The sequence below is a fragment of the Haliotis cracherodii genome, unplaced genomic scaffold (assembly GCF_022045235.1).
Source record: "Haliotis cracherodii isolate W230 unplaced genomic scaffold, xgHalCrac1.p SCAF_4, whole genome shotgun sequence".
Lineage (NCBI taxonomy): Eukaryota > Metazoa > Mollusca > Gastropoda > Lepetellida > Haliotidae > Haliotis > Haliotis cracherodii.
The window spans coordinates 53,472,924-53,489,628 of record NW_027266297.1 but is presented as its reverse complement, the minus strand read 5'-3'; the positions used below and the strand labels follow the sequence as shown (position 1 = coordinate 53,489,628).

The window sequence follows — 16,705 nt, the reverse complement described above, 5'->3', positions numbered from 1 at the left end:
GCCAGGGGTAATATCCCCAGTTGCATCATCCCTAAAGATGTTAAAAGATGGTACCTATTGTTACTCTGTCTGGCCCTCATCATTAAGGGTCTAAAATAAGGACTGGTAGGCTCGGAGTCCGTATACTGTGTCTGAGTGCGGCATGATATATCAGTGGGCTAGCAACATAAAAATCGGCATTAGTGCTGACTAATACAAGCAGCCACACACACATCCTTATATAAGTGCTCTTGAACGCGACATTAAACCCCATTATATATATATATATATATATATATATATATATAAATTCAGGGTTTAATAGATAAAAGTGATGCACAAATTGAAAGAACAAGCTGACTGACACAGATGCCTGTCCCCGCAGTACCATGGCATCTTGCTTGGCAATGAAAGAAAGACATGAAATGCAGCAGTTTTAAAAAACAGTTTTTAATGTGTGCCAGCATAGGTCTCCATAGTAACATGTCATCATCACTTCAATATTCTACAATATGGTGTTTTCACAATGCACTTAAATACACAACTGTACAAGCAAATGATGAGTGGTTCCCACAAGAACAATACACAGTCGTTTATTACTCTCCATCTTCCCGAGGCAAGGGCGTTAACTGGCTTAAAAAGTCCAGTTTCCACCCTTGCCGAACAAGGCTGGAAATTCCAGACTTGATGATAGCGCCACCAGTAGCTATCACGAGTTGTCCTTTTATGTCCCTCCTATTGACCAATCAGATTCCATCTCTCATATCACTTGCATTTTATTCAAACAAAATGGCGGCACCCAGTCAAGACGATCTGATCGATAATCAAGATCTATATTGTTATATAATGGGTCTACCCCGTGAAGTGCATCAAATCACTTGAGCACCTTGATTAGAAACTGCATGTCTAGTTCATTACGCGACTTTGATTGGACTATGCATAGACTCGTTAGTCCAGCAAGTATGTAACTCCGGAATTCCAGCCTAGTTCGGCAAAGTTGGACACTTGACTTTGATAGTCAGTTAACTCCCTTGCCTCGGGAAGATGGTTACTCTCCCAATAGGGGCGTATATACAAAATATCAACATGGTACCTCTGACCAAACAAACCTGCAGGCAAAAACGACTTGGGGATGGGTCGAAACAAGTCTTGCATTCAGCTGTGTTTTCCCTAATAGAGTAAGAGGTACGTATTTTATGGAAATCACATTAACTACGACTGATGATGTTGTGCAAGTCACCTAACTCATAATCAACAGATATTTACTTGATGATGATTTTCTTTCTCAAAGTATTGCCTCTTAAGGTTCATAATAAAAGATCAATGTTGGGGTTCTGATTCCTATCCAAATTACAGCAGCTAACTTTATCCTCCCCAGGAAGTTGAGAATGCAATTGAATCCACATACATTGTTAGAAATTAAAGGGAATCCTTTAGATTTGCTGCTATAGTATTCAAATTTAAGGACCACTAAATTTTCAACTTTCAGTTTGGGTTTTGACAAGGGCCCCTCGACTTCCATGCTCCATTTCAAATGCTGTATATGGATACATTTACTGAGGCATAGCATCAAACACTGTCAACAAGTGCCTGTATCATGTTGTGGAGTCACTACGTTACACTTTAAATGTGGCCTATTCATACAAGACAATGTTTCGGTTTATTACATGGCACTAATTACGTGTAAACCTAGATTGGAAAAGGACTTGGATTATGGAGAAAGTCCCGACCCTATACAAAAGCCCACATGACAAATTTGACCCTCATTAATATCCTGTAATCTGATGAGACAAGAGTTATTTGTGAGAAGTGTTACCAGTATTGTCACTGAAATTACAGCTGTTCTGGTCTGAACTCGTACGTTCATTAAAACATATTTGTTCACATTTTGTTTTCATATTACTATGAGATACTCATCAAAAAGATTTCTCATCTTGTTTACATAAATAGAAAACTTGTGTGGTCTCACCCAGAGCCTTTAGTTCATGACAAACAACATTCATTCACACTGACAAAATACACCCAGAATTAATGGCAGTCATGTTACTGGATTAATGCCCATGTGTGACACTTGACTTGACTTTGCTGAATGATCAGCATGCCACTCCACATCACATTCTAGTCCCAATACCCTCCACAGCTGATACTGCAGAAATAGTAATCCACTCATTTCACGTACAAATGTTACACAAAACGGGAAACTATTCTTTCAGAATTGTATTATATTGATTGTGTATGAAATTTGAAAAACATTTATGAAGTACATGTATATACTTACAGAAATATGTTTCCTAATATACATGTAACTGAGATTTTGAAAACACTGAAACATTTTGACATTTACACCATTTACACAAAAAAACCTTCCCCTAAAAATATCCTCACATCCACCATATTCTATAGAGTCACACAAACAATTGCAACTTCACCAAAAAACAAAGTCATCCAAAAAACTCAGCGTTCGGTACTTTACTTCAAGTGTTGTAAAAATGTTACTCTTGACTGAGGTTTGGACTAAATGACTGTCAACATCAAATCAAAGTTGAATACAGAGAAAAATACTATTCTGAGACCCAGTGGATATGACATATTGAACCCTCCCTGGTTTCATTTAGTTCCAAATAACTCGGCTGGGTGGGATGGAAATGGTGATGGCAAAGAATCATTAGCAGAAAACTGAAATAAGTACCAACATCTCCCTCTGAGAAACAATCATTAATTCCACAATCAAAATGGCTTCTGAAAATATATAAACAAGGACACATTGCATTCTTTCACATTCGTTGCCTGTCCTTCCAACAGCCCAAACACTTTCAAACAACAATACCCATGAACTGCTATGAACAATATTGCTATGTCTAGGACCATTACGAAATACTGTGTACTTCCTTACCTTGTGATTTGAAGAATTTCTTTACAACTTTTGACCAGGCCAGAAAATATAACTACCTATAGTTGAAATGAACTGAGCAACAAAACAATGTCCCATACAGTCAGCTCTGTTACAGCTGTGTTAATTTCTACTAGGACAGGTAACTCAGATACTTGGGTCAGGTGGGTCCTAAGAACCCGTGTACCCACAGGACTACCCGGACCCGTGGTTAGTCATGTATGATGTTTGATAAGAAAAAATATCTAGAACTCTATGGTTACACTACAAGTCACTATTGTTCACATTTCCTTCTGACTTTTATAGGTTTGAATAAAGATAAAACTTCAGTCAACTTCAGTGTATGCATGACCAGATTACAATATACATGTATCTTAACACTTTTTGTCAAGGCTACAGTCAAACTAATTTCCAATCAGACATTTTGTACCTATCTCTTGAGGCCTACACTGGGTATTGGGGTGGGATAGAGTAAAAGAGGGGTGGATACCCGGGTAGTAAATTTAGACTTGTCCCAGCCCACAAGCACACAGCTCTCTCAGTGCTAAGACTATTGTAGGTCTACAGAAGCATAGGCATTTCAAGAGTCTTCACATTACATGGGAGCCTTCCAGGTCAAAGGGAGATAACTTAACCAGAAACTGAATGTACGAACACAAACCTCTCTACACTTCTACAGCATAACAGGACTGTAAGTTTCAAGCTATGTATATCATTACCTCATGAACACAGAAAATACTCAACATACAAACGACAACAAAATGTGCAGTTCTTTTCTGTCCAGATTCTTTTTTATAAATAAATGCAAATATGTTCCTCACTCACTCATGCATACCCTCAGCTTTGTTGTCAAACCCTTATTGGTGTTCCTGTGTTTGAATAATACCATGCTTTCTCAACATGTTCAACACACAAATGGCAACTCTCAACTCTAATTAGTGGTCTGTCCATGGCCATTAAATGTAGAGACTGAATGTACGAACACAAACCTCTCTACACTTCTACAGCATAACAGGACTGTAAGTTTCAAGCTATGTATATCATTACCTCATGAACACAGAAAATACTCAACATACAAACGACAACAAAATGTGCAGTTCTTTTCTGTCCAGATTCTTTTTTATAAATAAATGCAAATATGTCCCTCACTCACTCATGCATACCCTCAGCTTTGTTGTCAAACCCTTATTGGTGTTCCTGTGTTTGAATAATACCATGCTATCTCAACATGCTCAACACACAAATGGCAACTCTCAACTCTAATTAGTGGTCTGTCCATGGCCATTAAATGTAGGGTTAGAAATGTATTTTCTTTGCCACAAGGCACTCCTAACATGTGTGCTCTGGAATAGAAGCGTCACAACAAGAACACTACTTTGGATCCAAGTTTGACCTCGGTGAATCATTGGATGCCCTCATCCTTTCACTGCAACTGAAACCTTTTCGGTTTCTGAATCCCATCAATTATTATATGAATCTGCCGAATAAATATGTTCAGCTGATTATTTTCCTTGTGATTATCCAGTTGACGTTCATGAAAGTACATTATCACTGGCTTCATATAATAAACATGTTTCTATGATTTAAAAAAAATAATTTTTAAGTGTACCCTTTAGGCACCAAGGACTTATTTTACCATGCCATTAGAATTTTAAACTTCAATTGGCACAGTAATAAAGGAATATCAAAGCCTGAAACATGTGTTGGTTTATTGTTTCCTTCAAATGGGATAAAGTATCCACTGGGAATATGTTCAAGACATGGTATTGTTTGGGAAGCAGTTTTTAAGGCAAATAATTTCACTAAAATCAGATGTTTCACTCTGATATGATACCTATCTGTGTGAAGATTTGAGGACACCACCAATGAAGGTTGCTTCAGAACCCTTTGAGAACATTGACTGATCCAGTCACAACAAAGGGTGCATGGGTCCTGGAGCCAATCAGATGTCAGCTTATCAAATATTTCAGCTTCATTTCTTTAGCATCTCCATTTCGAAACCAACACAAAACACAAATGTCCCCTCAACATTACACCCTTTTGGGTGTAGATTCTCTCCGATGCACTCATGACACTCTGTAACAACAGGGTGTACAACATATCCATAACAATATATAACATGACTAATTTGTAATCAGAGTTCCACGATTATATTCATTTTTCGTAATACAGAAAAAACGATATGCTTGTATGAATCTTTGCTCACTCACACCGAGAAGTTAGAAGCCTCGACACCATTTGGCAGATTAATAGAACGTTCACCTGATACAACCATTTAGAGAAGTCTCCTCAGATCTTCACACAGAGAGGTTTCGTAGCGGAGGAAAAGATCTGGTCCTTGTTTCCCAAAGCGATCGTAGTGATGCGACTGTTGTAATTGTATGTTAAAGCAGAAGAGTTATGATAGTCATAGCCCTAGTTTTTGTGAAACAGGATCCAGATTTGAATGAGGTTGGCCAAAACAAAACATTCATAGAGTCTTCAGAATCACACATTTGACAGTCATGCACCAGCCTCTCACCATGGCATAGGGTCAATAATGACACGGTTGTCTTCAGTGTACTGGGATTAGATAAATATATATTAAGGAAATCTGGGTGTTATGGTGTAGGAAAAGTGTCGTATCTGTATTGTACAGATTCTCCACTTCGCCTACCAAATGTTAAGTCACTTCCTCTCTTACTGACACATGTCTGAGATTGTCATCTAGGTATAGGCAGCAGTTCAGGTTCCATCTGTTTAAAACAGAACCTCTGTTATCTGGAACTCTTCACTTTGGGACACAGCTGGGATGGAACCTCTACACAGTCATTCTTCAGGTAACCAACATACCTGCTAATGTGGACAATCTTGATCCAAAACGACCTGTCTGGATTTATCAGGTTCCACTGGACACGATGTAACCCTTAACACAAAGTTTATCAATTGTGAAGTGCAGGGATCCTAGTACATCAAATATGGTACCTCTTGTTTAAGCATAGTATACACTATAGCCCTCCTGGAGTCCCACTTAACATGATACATGCCCCAAATTAAATATAGATATTTCAACAAAAACAGATAATTCATCAAACCACTTAGTATAAAATATACAACAGCAATGGGATGATGGGCCAACAAAGCTACATCCTCCTGGTTAAAGTAGCAGCACATCAGGAGATAACATGTTGGAAGTTTTACAGCTGAAGTTTTCACTGATGAACTCCGGTGACAGCAGCACACAGGCCTGCAGCTATGTTCGGAGACATTTCTAGGACTGATTACTGGAATCACAGAACCGATACATTTTTCAGTAAAGACAATGTTCAGTATGATAGCCATCAATACATCTCTGTGTGAAGATTTGACAAATCCTCCATATCACATCATGTGAACACTCAGCAAGCCTTGACCTCCCAATGAAGGATGTGCAAGATATGTGATCCAAATCAGATGTCAGTTCTCTAACTATTCTTTTTCGTCATCACCTTCCTTTGTCAAATGCATTTGCCCAGGACTCTGAAATTTTGGCCTGTAGGAAATGAAACAACCAAATAAAAAAAATAAAATAAAATAAAAAAAATGTTCAGTTGATAGCGCATCTTAAATGCATGGTGCCCTTTTATACCATATTCTCTACTCAGAATTGCCAACAATCATTTTTGAGATATAAAAATCAAACATGCTGCTTTGAATGCTTCACCTGATGTGTCCAGTACAGGGCTGGTCAGATCTGCATACAGAGAGGTACAGAGAGGTACTGAGACTCAATGCCAATGACTTACCAACAAGAATGCTTCCATGTCTATTGGGATTTTAGCCCATACTAAACCTGATCCATGGTGGATGTACTCTGCACTCATCACTGAGAGATTAAGGCAAAAGGAAGTTCCCTTACTCTGCTTATCCTTCCTAAAGCCATGCAAAGACTTCATGGATTATCATATTTCACTATGCCAACGAAAATAATTTCAGTCATTTCATGTAATCAAGATTTTGCAGTTTGTGAATGTCAGTGTCAAGTTTGAAATACATCCATATGTAACTGACAGGCGTCAATCAATCTGTGTGTAGACAAGCATACCAAGTTGACCAGACTTGCAACAACATGGAACATTTACAATGGCAGCCAGCTAATGAATTCTTCAAAGTTCAGGACACAACAACAAATGTCCTAGGACATTCATGTCCTATTTTCAGCACAATAATTTTTGTTATACAATCTTACTATCAATTCAATACCAAACAGTTGAATTTGGCGTTAAATTTTCTTTGTTTGTAAATTCAAATTTCACATCCGTCTTATTTCATCACCAACATGAAATGTTGCCATCCAAGAACAGAACAAAACATCAAGTTTTTCATTATAATTTTTGCTTCTGAAAAAACTGTCTTCCATGTGTGAGAGTCTGGGTCATATTAACATCAGCAACATCAGCAACATCAGAGCTCTCACTCAGTCCAATGAAAACATCCTTGCACTTCCCCGGCAACCCATCAATGACAGAGCGTTACGACTTCTCCTCCAGAATAAGAGTTTCTTGTGGAAACAGTTTGGCTTCTTGTAATGACATGTTAAGATCTAGCTGGGTAATCTGTCAATAACAAAATAATTATTCTCTCTTACAAAAAGAAATTTGGCATTTGACAAATAAAGTATGTGTGAATGAATATATTGTCTTATGTACAGGGGACATATTCTGACTCTCATAGAGGTAAGGTCTTAGGACAAGCATGGGGAACAGGACCTACTTGAGCCACACAGAGGTAAGGTCTTAGGACAAGCATGGGGTACAGAGGACCTATTTGAGCCACACAGAGGTAAGGTCTTAGGACAAGCATGGGGTACAGAGGACCTATTTGAGCCACACAGAGGTAAGGCCTTAGGACCATCATGGGGAACAGAGGACCTATTTGGGCCACACAGAGGTAAGGCCTTATGACAATCATGGGGTACAGAGGACCTATTTGAGCCACACAGAGGTAAGGTCTTAGGACAATCATGGGGTACAGAGGACCTATTTGAGCAACACAGAGGTAAGGTCTTAGGACAAGCATGTTGTACAGAGGACCTATTTGAGCCACATAGAGGTAAGGTCTCATGACAACCATGGGGTACAGAGAACCTATTTTGAGCCCAGCAGTGGTAGGGTCTTACTCTTAGCACAAGCATGGGGGTACAAAGGACCTATTTTGAGCCCAGCGGTGGTAGGGTCTTACTCTTAGCACAAGCATGGGGGTACGAAGGACCTATTTTGAGCCCAGCGGTGGTAGGGTCTTACTCTTAGGGCAAGCATGGGGTACAGAGGACCTATTCTGTCTGGAATCCCTATTGGGGTCAGCTCCTACAAGGAGCCTGAAGCAAACCACTACCCTTAGGGTGACAAGGACTGGGGAGGATTTATAGCAATGCAATAACTTCCATCATAAATACATACCTATTTGAGCAACATCTTTATATCAAAATGGAATATCTAGCTTGTCATTTCAAACAGTGAAGCTCTCACCTCTTGGACCAATGCAACAATTTAAACCGATTACAGTGTAGATCTGCTATTTAAAAAATATACAAAGAGTTGTTTATCATACAATTAAGAATAAAGAATAAACCATGAGGGGTGCAGCCCTGAGTGGTTTATTCTTCCTCCAGTGTTTTGTTGAACGATTAATAACGATCATGAGTCGGGTAACATACAAGCTTCAAAGAAATTTACCCATATTTAAATAATGATGAATCTCTGAATAGAATCAAACCATGGCAATGCCAGACAAGTCCATTTTATGAAATTTTGGTCTCTCCTGCATATTCTCACAATTTGCATGTCAATTGTCTATACCTTTTCTCCCAATACCGATTGTCATATCTCTCAAACTTTCGTTCAGCATTTGCAATTATCTGGCCAGCTACATCTACAGGGAACCTCATTAAACACTTCCCTCTAAAAAAATAACTTTGTCCAATTTATGATGTCATCAAGTTGTGAGCACATGTTCAAAATTCCAGAAATGACGTCATGATAGAACAATGTTTTATAGTGAAATAAACAACACTTCGTTCTTCATTGTTCTTTGTGATTTATCGTGTAGTTACCGTATTCGACGTAATAAGCGCCCGCTCTAATAAGTGCCCACGGTGATATTTACTAATATCTTGGCCAGTGAACAATCCCAATTAGCACCCTTTCCGATTGATCAATGTACACAAGACGTATTTATTCATGTACAATACACACTCGTGTATTATGTGCACACTTAACTATGGGCAATTAAATTCTGGAAAAATATATCTGTCGTGTATAAACATTTCAGGCTGTCAGCATAAACCACAATATTTATCTTTCAACTCTTTTCTTCACAAAAATAATATTCCAATAAGAGCCCTAATTCTAATTTAGAGAGCGTCCTGGGTGCTTATTACATCGAATACGGTAAGTTATATACCCTATACAGCATGTATACTCACATCTCTCCTAGGGAAAGTAGATAGCACCTTGTACTCCTCTGTGTGGAACCCTTTGGTTGTCAGATAATGTAGAAGTGTCTGCACTGTCTCGGTTGCCAGAAAGCGTCGAGTTGTCACCTCACCAGTCGGGAGACGGAAACGTATCCGACTGACAGGATCCTTACAGCTTGTGGGAGGTTCATCTGGTAATGACTTTAATAAGGAAGCCTGGATTGCCTACAATGTTGTAAAAGAACTGTGATAGGTAGATGTACAAAGTGATTGTATCCAACCCCTAATATTGTGATGTGTTTAATTCAATGTCCTTCCACTAACTAGTACACCTATTATGGGCTAGAGCAAGTGAATGGTGTATGTTGTCCTGCATCTCAGTCAGCAATATTACACCTATATATATTACTGAACAAGTCCCTGCTTACACTCGTCAGGTAAGTTTGAAAAATACAAGTTGTAAGAAAAACAGTATCTAACAGGGACAAATTATATTTATTTAAATATTACTCAAAAACTTTGCACTTTATCAAAATACAATGTCTGAAAAAATGACATTTTTAATACAAGGATGGAGCATGAATATAATATGAAATTTGTAGCTGATTGATTATAAGATACGATAAGATGCCAATTAAAAAAATCACATTGATAATAGCATCTGAAACATCTGCATTCAACTGAAAATCTAGCTTTAACCTCGTTTTAGTTTAGGTGAGGGGAGCCCACAAGATGATTGACTCATCGCTGTTGGTTTGTTTGTTTGTTGTTTAACGCTGCACTCAGCAATATTCCAGCTATATAACGGCGGTCTGTAAATAATCGAGTCCTGACCAGACAATCCAGTGATTAATATCATGAGCATCGATCCACACAATTGGGATCGATGACATGCATCAACCAAGTCAGCGAGCCTGTCCAACCGATCCCGTTAGTCGCCTCTTACAACAAGTATAGTCGCCTTTTACGGCAAGCATGGGTTGCTGAAGACCTATTCTACCCCGGATCTTCACGGGTCGATTGATTCATCGAGTCATGTCATATTGACTATGTAATTTCATACGAGTGAGCAGCTGGTTTATGTGTTATGATATTGGTTGCAACTATAGCCAAGCTACACCTGTTCAGTTTAGGGGCATGAAAGATTCACGACACAAGATTGCAACAGTTGAAATGATGAAGATCTGTCCACTTGGTCCAAGGGGGCATTACTCTCATTTACAACCTGAAATTCAAGGTCATAAGTAGACGCAGCAATGAATATTGTGATGATCCCTTGACAATGTTTTGTTGTATGTGATGCTCTGAATTTTAATAATACCACAATGCTTGCACAACTAAACAAGAGTCATTAGAAAGATGACATATCCCCCCGGCAGCTGTCTGTAAAGTAACCACTAGTAAATGTTTAATTCTCTATGTAATGAGTCAACAGTTGAATGTTCTTTAGGAAGCATACAATGTTTACCCACTGAATGGTTTTCGAATTCTGGCCCGGAAACGAACCCGCTCCCCAATGGAGTCGAGGTCCAACTTCTTTCCATAAAAATTGTAAAAAATAAAAATTCGTAAAAAAAATAAATATCAAAAGGCACCACTTCAGTATGTGCCTGATAGCTTTGCCAAGTTTCGATCAGATACACTGACTGGTTTTTGAATTCTGCCCCGGAAATGAACCCCATCCCCAATTGAATCTATGTCCAACTTCATTCCATAAAAATTTAAAAAAATAAAAATATCAAAAGGCACCACTTCAGTATGTGCCTGATAGATTTGCCAAGTTTCAATCAAATACACTGAATGGTTTTGGAATTCTGCCCCAGAAAAGGAAATGATTACGGACGGAAAGATGGACGACAGACAGACTGGCTGATCGCTATATCCCCCCGCATTATATGCCGGGGGGATAAAAATAAAAGTGAAAGTCTGTATACACTCTCTATTTCAAATGCATTTGTTCGCAAGTCCTACAACTACAAACACTAAAAGACTTGATATATTCAAGTTAAATATATCAATAAGACAGTTTTGAGAAGCCTGTCGAGTGTGCCTACATGCACCTTATGTGTTCTGTGACACAGTGGTGTCGATCAGGAGCAGATTATCTGTCGTGGAGTACAGTAGACATTGCACAGTACAGTTGCACAGTGCTAATGACACTCTCATTCGAATGACGAAATGTTGCAAATTATAATCCTGCTGCATGTGATGTTATTAAACACTGTTTAAACAAGAGTCATAGGATGCCACATAGATGACATTTGCCCCCAGTCTGGAGCTTGGAGTTTGGCTACTCATACCCCACTTTTGATTCATTGCCATTGGATACCTTCAGTGAGGAAAACATAATGTTGTTCAGTATTTTCCAATAACCCAAATCATCAAAAGGCACCAGTTCACCACTAGACTGATCTGCATAGCAAGGTCTTCCAGAAATATTCAATGGTTTTGGAGTTTTGCTCTGGAAACGGACACTGCCCTCATTTTCAGTAAAGTTCAATTTTTAAACATGAAAATAAAAAAATGAAAAAATAATAATCCCAAATCATTAAAAGGCAAGAGTTTACCACAACACTTATCTATAGAGGAAGTTTCAACAAGAAGTATACAATAGTTTAGGAGTTTTGCACTGGCAACGAAATAAATGGCAGAGGGCAGACATGCTGATCACAAGGGTTAACTATTGTATGACACCGAGATATGAACCAGTGAGATATGACTCATATCTACACACTGAATTGAAGAGTCTTTTCCAGATTCTTCCGACCCAGCCTAAAGCCTTTGAATGGAGCCTGAGCCAGATACAACAATAGACATGATGGGGTTCATGGTCAGCCTAGAAACATGTTGTATCCATTTTAGTTGGCTCTGAAGACAAGTATGAAGTCCTGGAGATTTATTCTTTGGTAGACACAAGAAACCACAGTACACTGGGGACTTTCATGAGGAATTGGAACCCTGGCAGTTAAATAGGTGTCCTTACACCAACCAACCTGTCAGTGTCAGTAATAGAATCAAGAGAAGAATGTGTTTGGCTGGAAACAGTATGAGTGTGGTCCACATGGACTATGTGTACCTCTTTCACAGCTAGCTCCTCCTGCTTCTTCTGCTCCTCCACCATCTGTGCCTGCATCTCCTTCTCCTGCTCCGCCATCAGACGCTCCTTCTCCACCTTCTGGGCCTCCGCCTGTAACAGCAGCTGGGCAGTCAGGTAACATGGACAATGGTAACACAGCAGTCAGTTAGGAAACATGGACACATGTGACACAGCAGCCAGTCAGTCAGGTAACATGGACACAGGTAACACAGCAGTCAGTCAGTCAGGTAACATGGACACAGGTAACACAGCAGTCAGTTAGGTAACATGGACACAGGTAACACAGCAGCCAGTCAGTCAGGTAACATGGACACAGGTAACACAGCAGTCAGTTAGGTAACATGGACACATGTAACACAGCAGCCAGTCAGTCAGGTAACATGGACACAGGTAACACAGCAGTCAGTCAGTCAGTCAGGTAACATGGGTAACACAGCAGTCAGTCAGGTAACATACATAACACAGCAGTCAGTCAGGTAACTTGGACACATGTAACACAGCAGTCAGCAAGTTAGGTAACATGAACACTGGTAACACGGCAGTCAGTCAGGTAACATGGACACTGGTAACACAAGTCAGACAGTTAATCAGGTAACATGGACACAATTACCACAGTAATTGGTCAGTCAGGTAACGAGCACAGGTAACACAGCAGTCAGTCAGGTAGGTAACATGGACAATGGTAACACAGCGGTCAGTCAGTCAGGTAACATGGACACTGGTAACACAACAGTCAACCAGTCAGTCAGGTAACATGGACACAGGTAACACAGCAGTCTGTCAGTCAGGTAACATGGATAACACAGCAGTCAGTCAGTTAGGTAACATAGACACAGGTAACACAGCAGTCAGTCAGTCAGTCAATTAGGTAACATGGACACAGGTAACACAGCAGTCAGTCAGTTAGGTAACATGGACACAGGTAACACAGCAGTCAGTCAGTCAGTTAGGTAACATGGACACAGGTAACACAGCAGTCAGTCAGTCAGTCAGTCAGTTAGGTAACATGGACACAGGTAACACAGCAGTCAGTCAGTCAGCTAAATGGACAATGTGTATCTAACACTCTTCTAATTGAGAGTATCTCGGCAGCTGACAAAATGTTTTTGTGCATGTACACAAAATACATGGATATCAATAGTACAATATTTGCCTGTCTGTGCACTTTGGCCTAGAGCACCTGCTCAATTGAATGAACTTGGCAACACAGGGGAAGCAACTCTTGCAGGCGTATTAGGAAATGTATACAAATGCTGGGCAATACATAGGGATGCTCTTCTCAAACAACTGGTGGCCCATTCAACTGTCATTATCAAATAAAGTCGACTGGTCGCTTTTTCTCTGTTAAAAAGATAAAACATGATAAATACACTTTGAACCATGTAAGTTAGTGCACATCACATATCGGACAATTGTAATGCTTTGAACAATGGGGGTGGTGGTTATTCAGCTGAAGTACTTGTAGCTGCACAGGCTCTCCAAGTACTGATGGATGGGACAAGACTTCTTGCACGTTCAAAATATGCCAAATGGTGACAAATAAAGCACAAGTGTAGATATTTGGGATGTTTTCAATGTGTTCAAGCCTAATCATACTGGTATTAGTGTTGTGGAGACCTGTACTGCTTCTCACCTTGGCCCTGTCAGCAGCTAATGACTCTTGATACGCCTCATCCTGCTCTAGTTTGATTTGTTCTCTTGCCTCTCTCTCACGCTGAAACAAACAGCATTGTTATACCTCTATTAAGAATCTTGCAATTCCAGTGGTTAATCTGTAGCAAGTGACGAAACAATACATTTCAAGGTAGACCCTGAAATCAAGGGACTGACACTGACCTCAAATATTGACTCGTCACATGATAAGTATTGACCTGTAATGTGATGAATATTGCCTTGTCTGCAAGGAAACAAGATTGCGTCTGGTACGAACATTTCATGGTTTGCAGCTAAGTTACTGTAATGAAACAGAGGACGGCTAAAACATTTCATAAACTTTAAAGTGAATTACAGTATAACAAAATGAATGATTACTCTTGAGAAGGTAAATATGAGAAAACTAGAACCCTCGGACCCAACCCAAAGATTTTCTGACCAAGCTGAGTCTGCAGGCTGATGTCCGGTCAGACTGCCGAAGGGGTCTTGGGGACTTGACGAGGTCAATATGCGAAAACATGGACCCTTGAACCCAACCTCAAGGTGGTCAGACTGCCAAAGGAGTCGGGTCCTGGGGTCCTTGTTTATGCATATTGACCTCGTCAAGAGTAATTATTTGTATTTTGTATTCTATATGACCAAATCTAATCGTTGGTTCTTCTCTTGTTATCTAGCAAGACAGACCTTACATTGAAATCTTATCCAATAGATTATCATTACTTGACCTAGGGACCGACCATTTGATATTCTGAGGGAGGCCTGGAATTTTACAGCTGCAGCAACAAAACAAGATATTTTTTCACTTTACACAATGAACCTGAATATTTTGTAAAGACAAAAAAACATTGCAACAATGAAACTTTTGTGGCAAGCAATTTATTTGTTTTACAACACTCTGAAGCATAAATATTATTTTCCAGGCTTTTTGGGCACAATTTATTTTTTTTCCATAAGATCCAAGAACCCCCACCTGCCACCATATCTACTCTATGGTCAACTATCTCCATCAGTACTCTGCTTGTCTAGGTAACGAGGGTGAACTAACCATATCTACTCTATGGTCCACTATCTCCATCAGCACTCTGCTTGTCTAGGTAACGAGGGTGAACTAACCATATCTACTCTATGGTCCACTATCTCCATCAGCACTCTGCTTGTCTAGGTAACGAGGGTGAACTAACCATATCTACTCTATGGTACATGATCTCCATCACCACTCTGCTTGTCTGGGTAATGAGGGTGAACTAACCATATCTACTCTATGGTCCACTATCTCCATCAGTACTCTGCTTGTCTAGGTAACGAGGGTGAACTAACCATATCTACTCTATGGTCCACTATCTCCATCAGCACTCTGCTTGTCTAGGTAACGAGGGTGAACTAACCATATCTACTCTATGGTCCACTATCTCCATCAGCACTCTGCTTGTCTAGGTAACGAAGGTGAACTAACCATATCTACTCTATGGTACATGATCTCCATCAGCACTGCTTGTCTGGGTAACGAGGGTGAACTAACCATATCTACTCTATGGTCCACTATCTCCATCAGTACTCTGCTTGTCTAGGTAACGAGGGTGAACTAACCATATCTACTCTATGGTCCACTATCTCCATCAGCACTCTGCTTGTCTAGGTAACGAAGGTGAACTCATCACGTAGCCAAGGGTTACTAGGATTTAGTGAAGTTTTATTGTAATAGATATAAAACACTTACCTCTTCTAACATGTCAGCTTGTTGCTGTTCTGTGAACACTTCTACTGAATGTATTAACCTTGTCATAAGTTCATCTAGTGTTACATGGCCTGGGAAGGAAAACAACAAGATACCATTTACTGTCAGTGGACAGGATGTCATGGCACAAAGATATTTCATATATTAACCTGTGCCAAAATCTCTCTACTGTAGATCATAATGTCATGTCTGGACTAATACCAGTTTAGCTTACTAGACCAAACAATTTTACTAGACTTGGGCTTCAGACTAGTGGCTAAATATGCTGACATACTGTATGGAATTGAATTTCATCTTAATTTCATAGGTTCAGAATTCATTTTACCAAAAAAAATACAAAATACACAGATATTAGAGGGTGAATGTTGTTTTACTATTTGATGATACGCAAACATCCCAGCCACATATTGTAACCATCCAAACCTCATGAAACAGCTCTTACACAATGCAGGAGTCACTGGGGTCCCATTCTTTCCCAGAATCCTGACGGGGAGACAAACATGGAATACTGGGAACTACCCCCACCCTCCCTCCCACCATTCCCCTGGTGTAAACAAGCATGGGATACTGGTAACTACCCCCACCACACCTTCCCTCAGGGGAGACAAAGATGGGATACTGGGAACTACCCCCACCATTCCTCCAACCATTCCTCAGGGGAGACAAACATGGGATATTGGGAACTACCCCCACCATCCCTCCCACCATTCCTTAGGGGAGACAAACATGGGATACTGGGAACTACCCCCACCCCACCATTCCTCAGGGGAGACAAACATGGGATACTGAGAACTACCCCCACCCCACCATTCCTCAGGGGAGACAAACATGGGATATTGGGAACTACCCCCACCCCACCATTCCTCAGGGGAGACAAGCATGGGATACTGGGAACTACCCCCACCCCACCATCCCTCA

The 16,705-nt window shown here is 40.0% G+C and overlaps 1 protein-coding gene across 1 annotated transcript in view; it reads right to left on the bottom strand.

The window, feature by feature from the left end:
• Positions 1–440: 440 nt before the first annotated feature.
• Positions 441–16,705, bottom strand: part of LOC139478307 (FAS-associated factor 1-like) — a 45,333-nt gene continuing 29,068 nt past the window's right edge. Inside the window, exons 14-18 of the mRNA XM_071260730.1 lie at positions 15,770–15,858; positions 14,033–14,113; positions 12,379–12,489; positions 9,312–9,527; positions 441–7,443 (exon numbers count right to left, since the gene is read on the bottom strand). Of these exons, the coding sequence (XP_071116831.1) occupies positions 7,360–7,443; positions 9,312–9,527; positions 12,379–12,489; positions 14,033–14,113; positions 15,770–15,858 (581 nt within the window). The 3' untranslated portion in view covers positions 441–7,359. The remainder of the gene's footprint in view (positions 7,444–9,311; positions 9,528–12,378; positions 12,490–14,032; positions 14,114–15,769; positions 15,859–16,705) is intronic.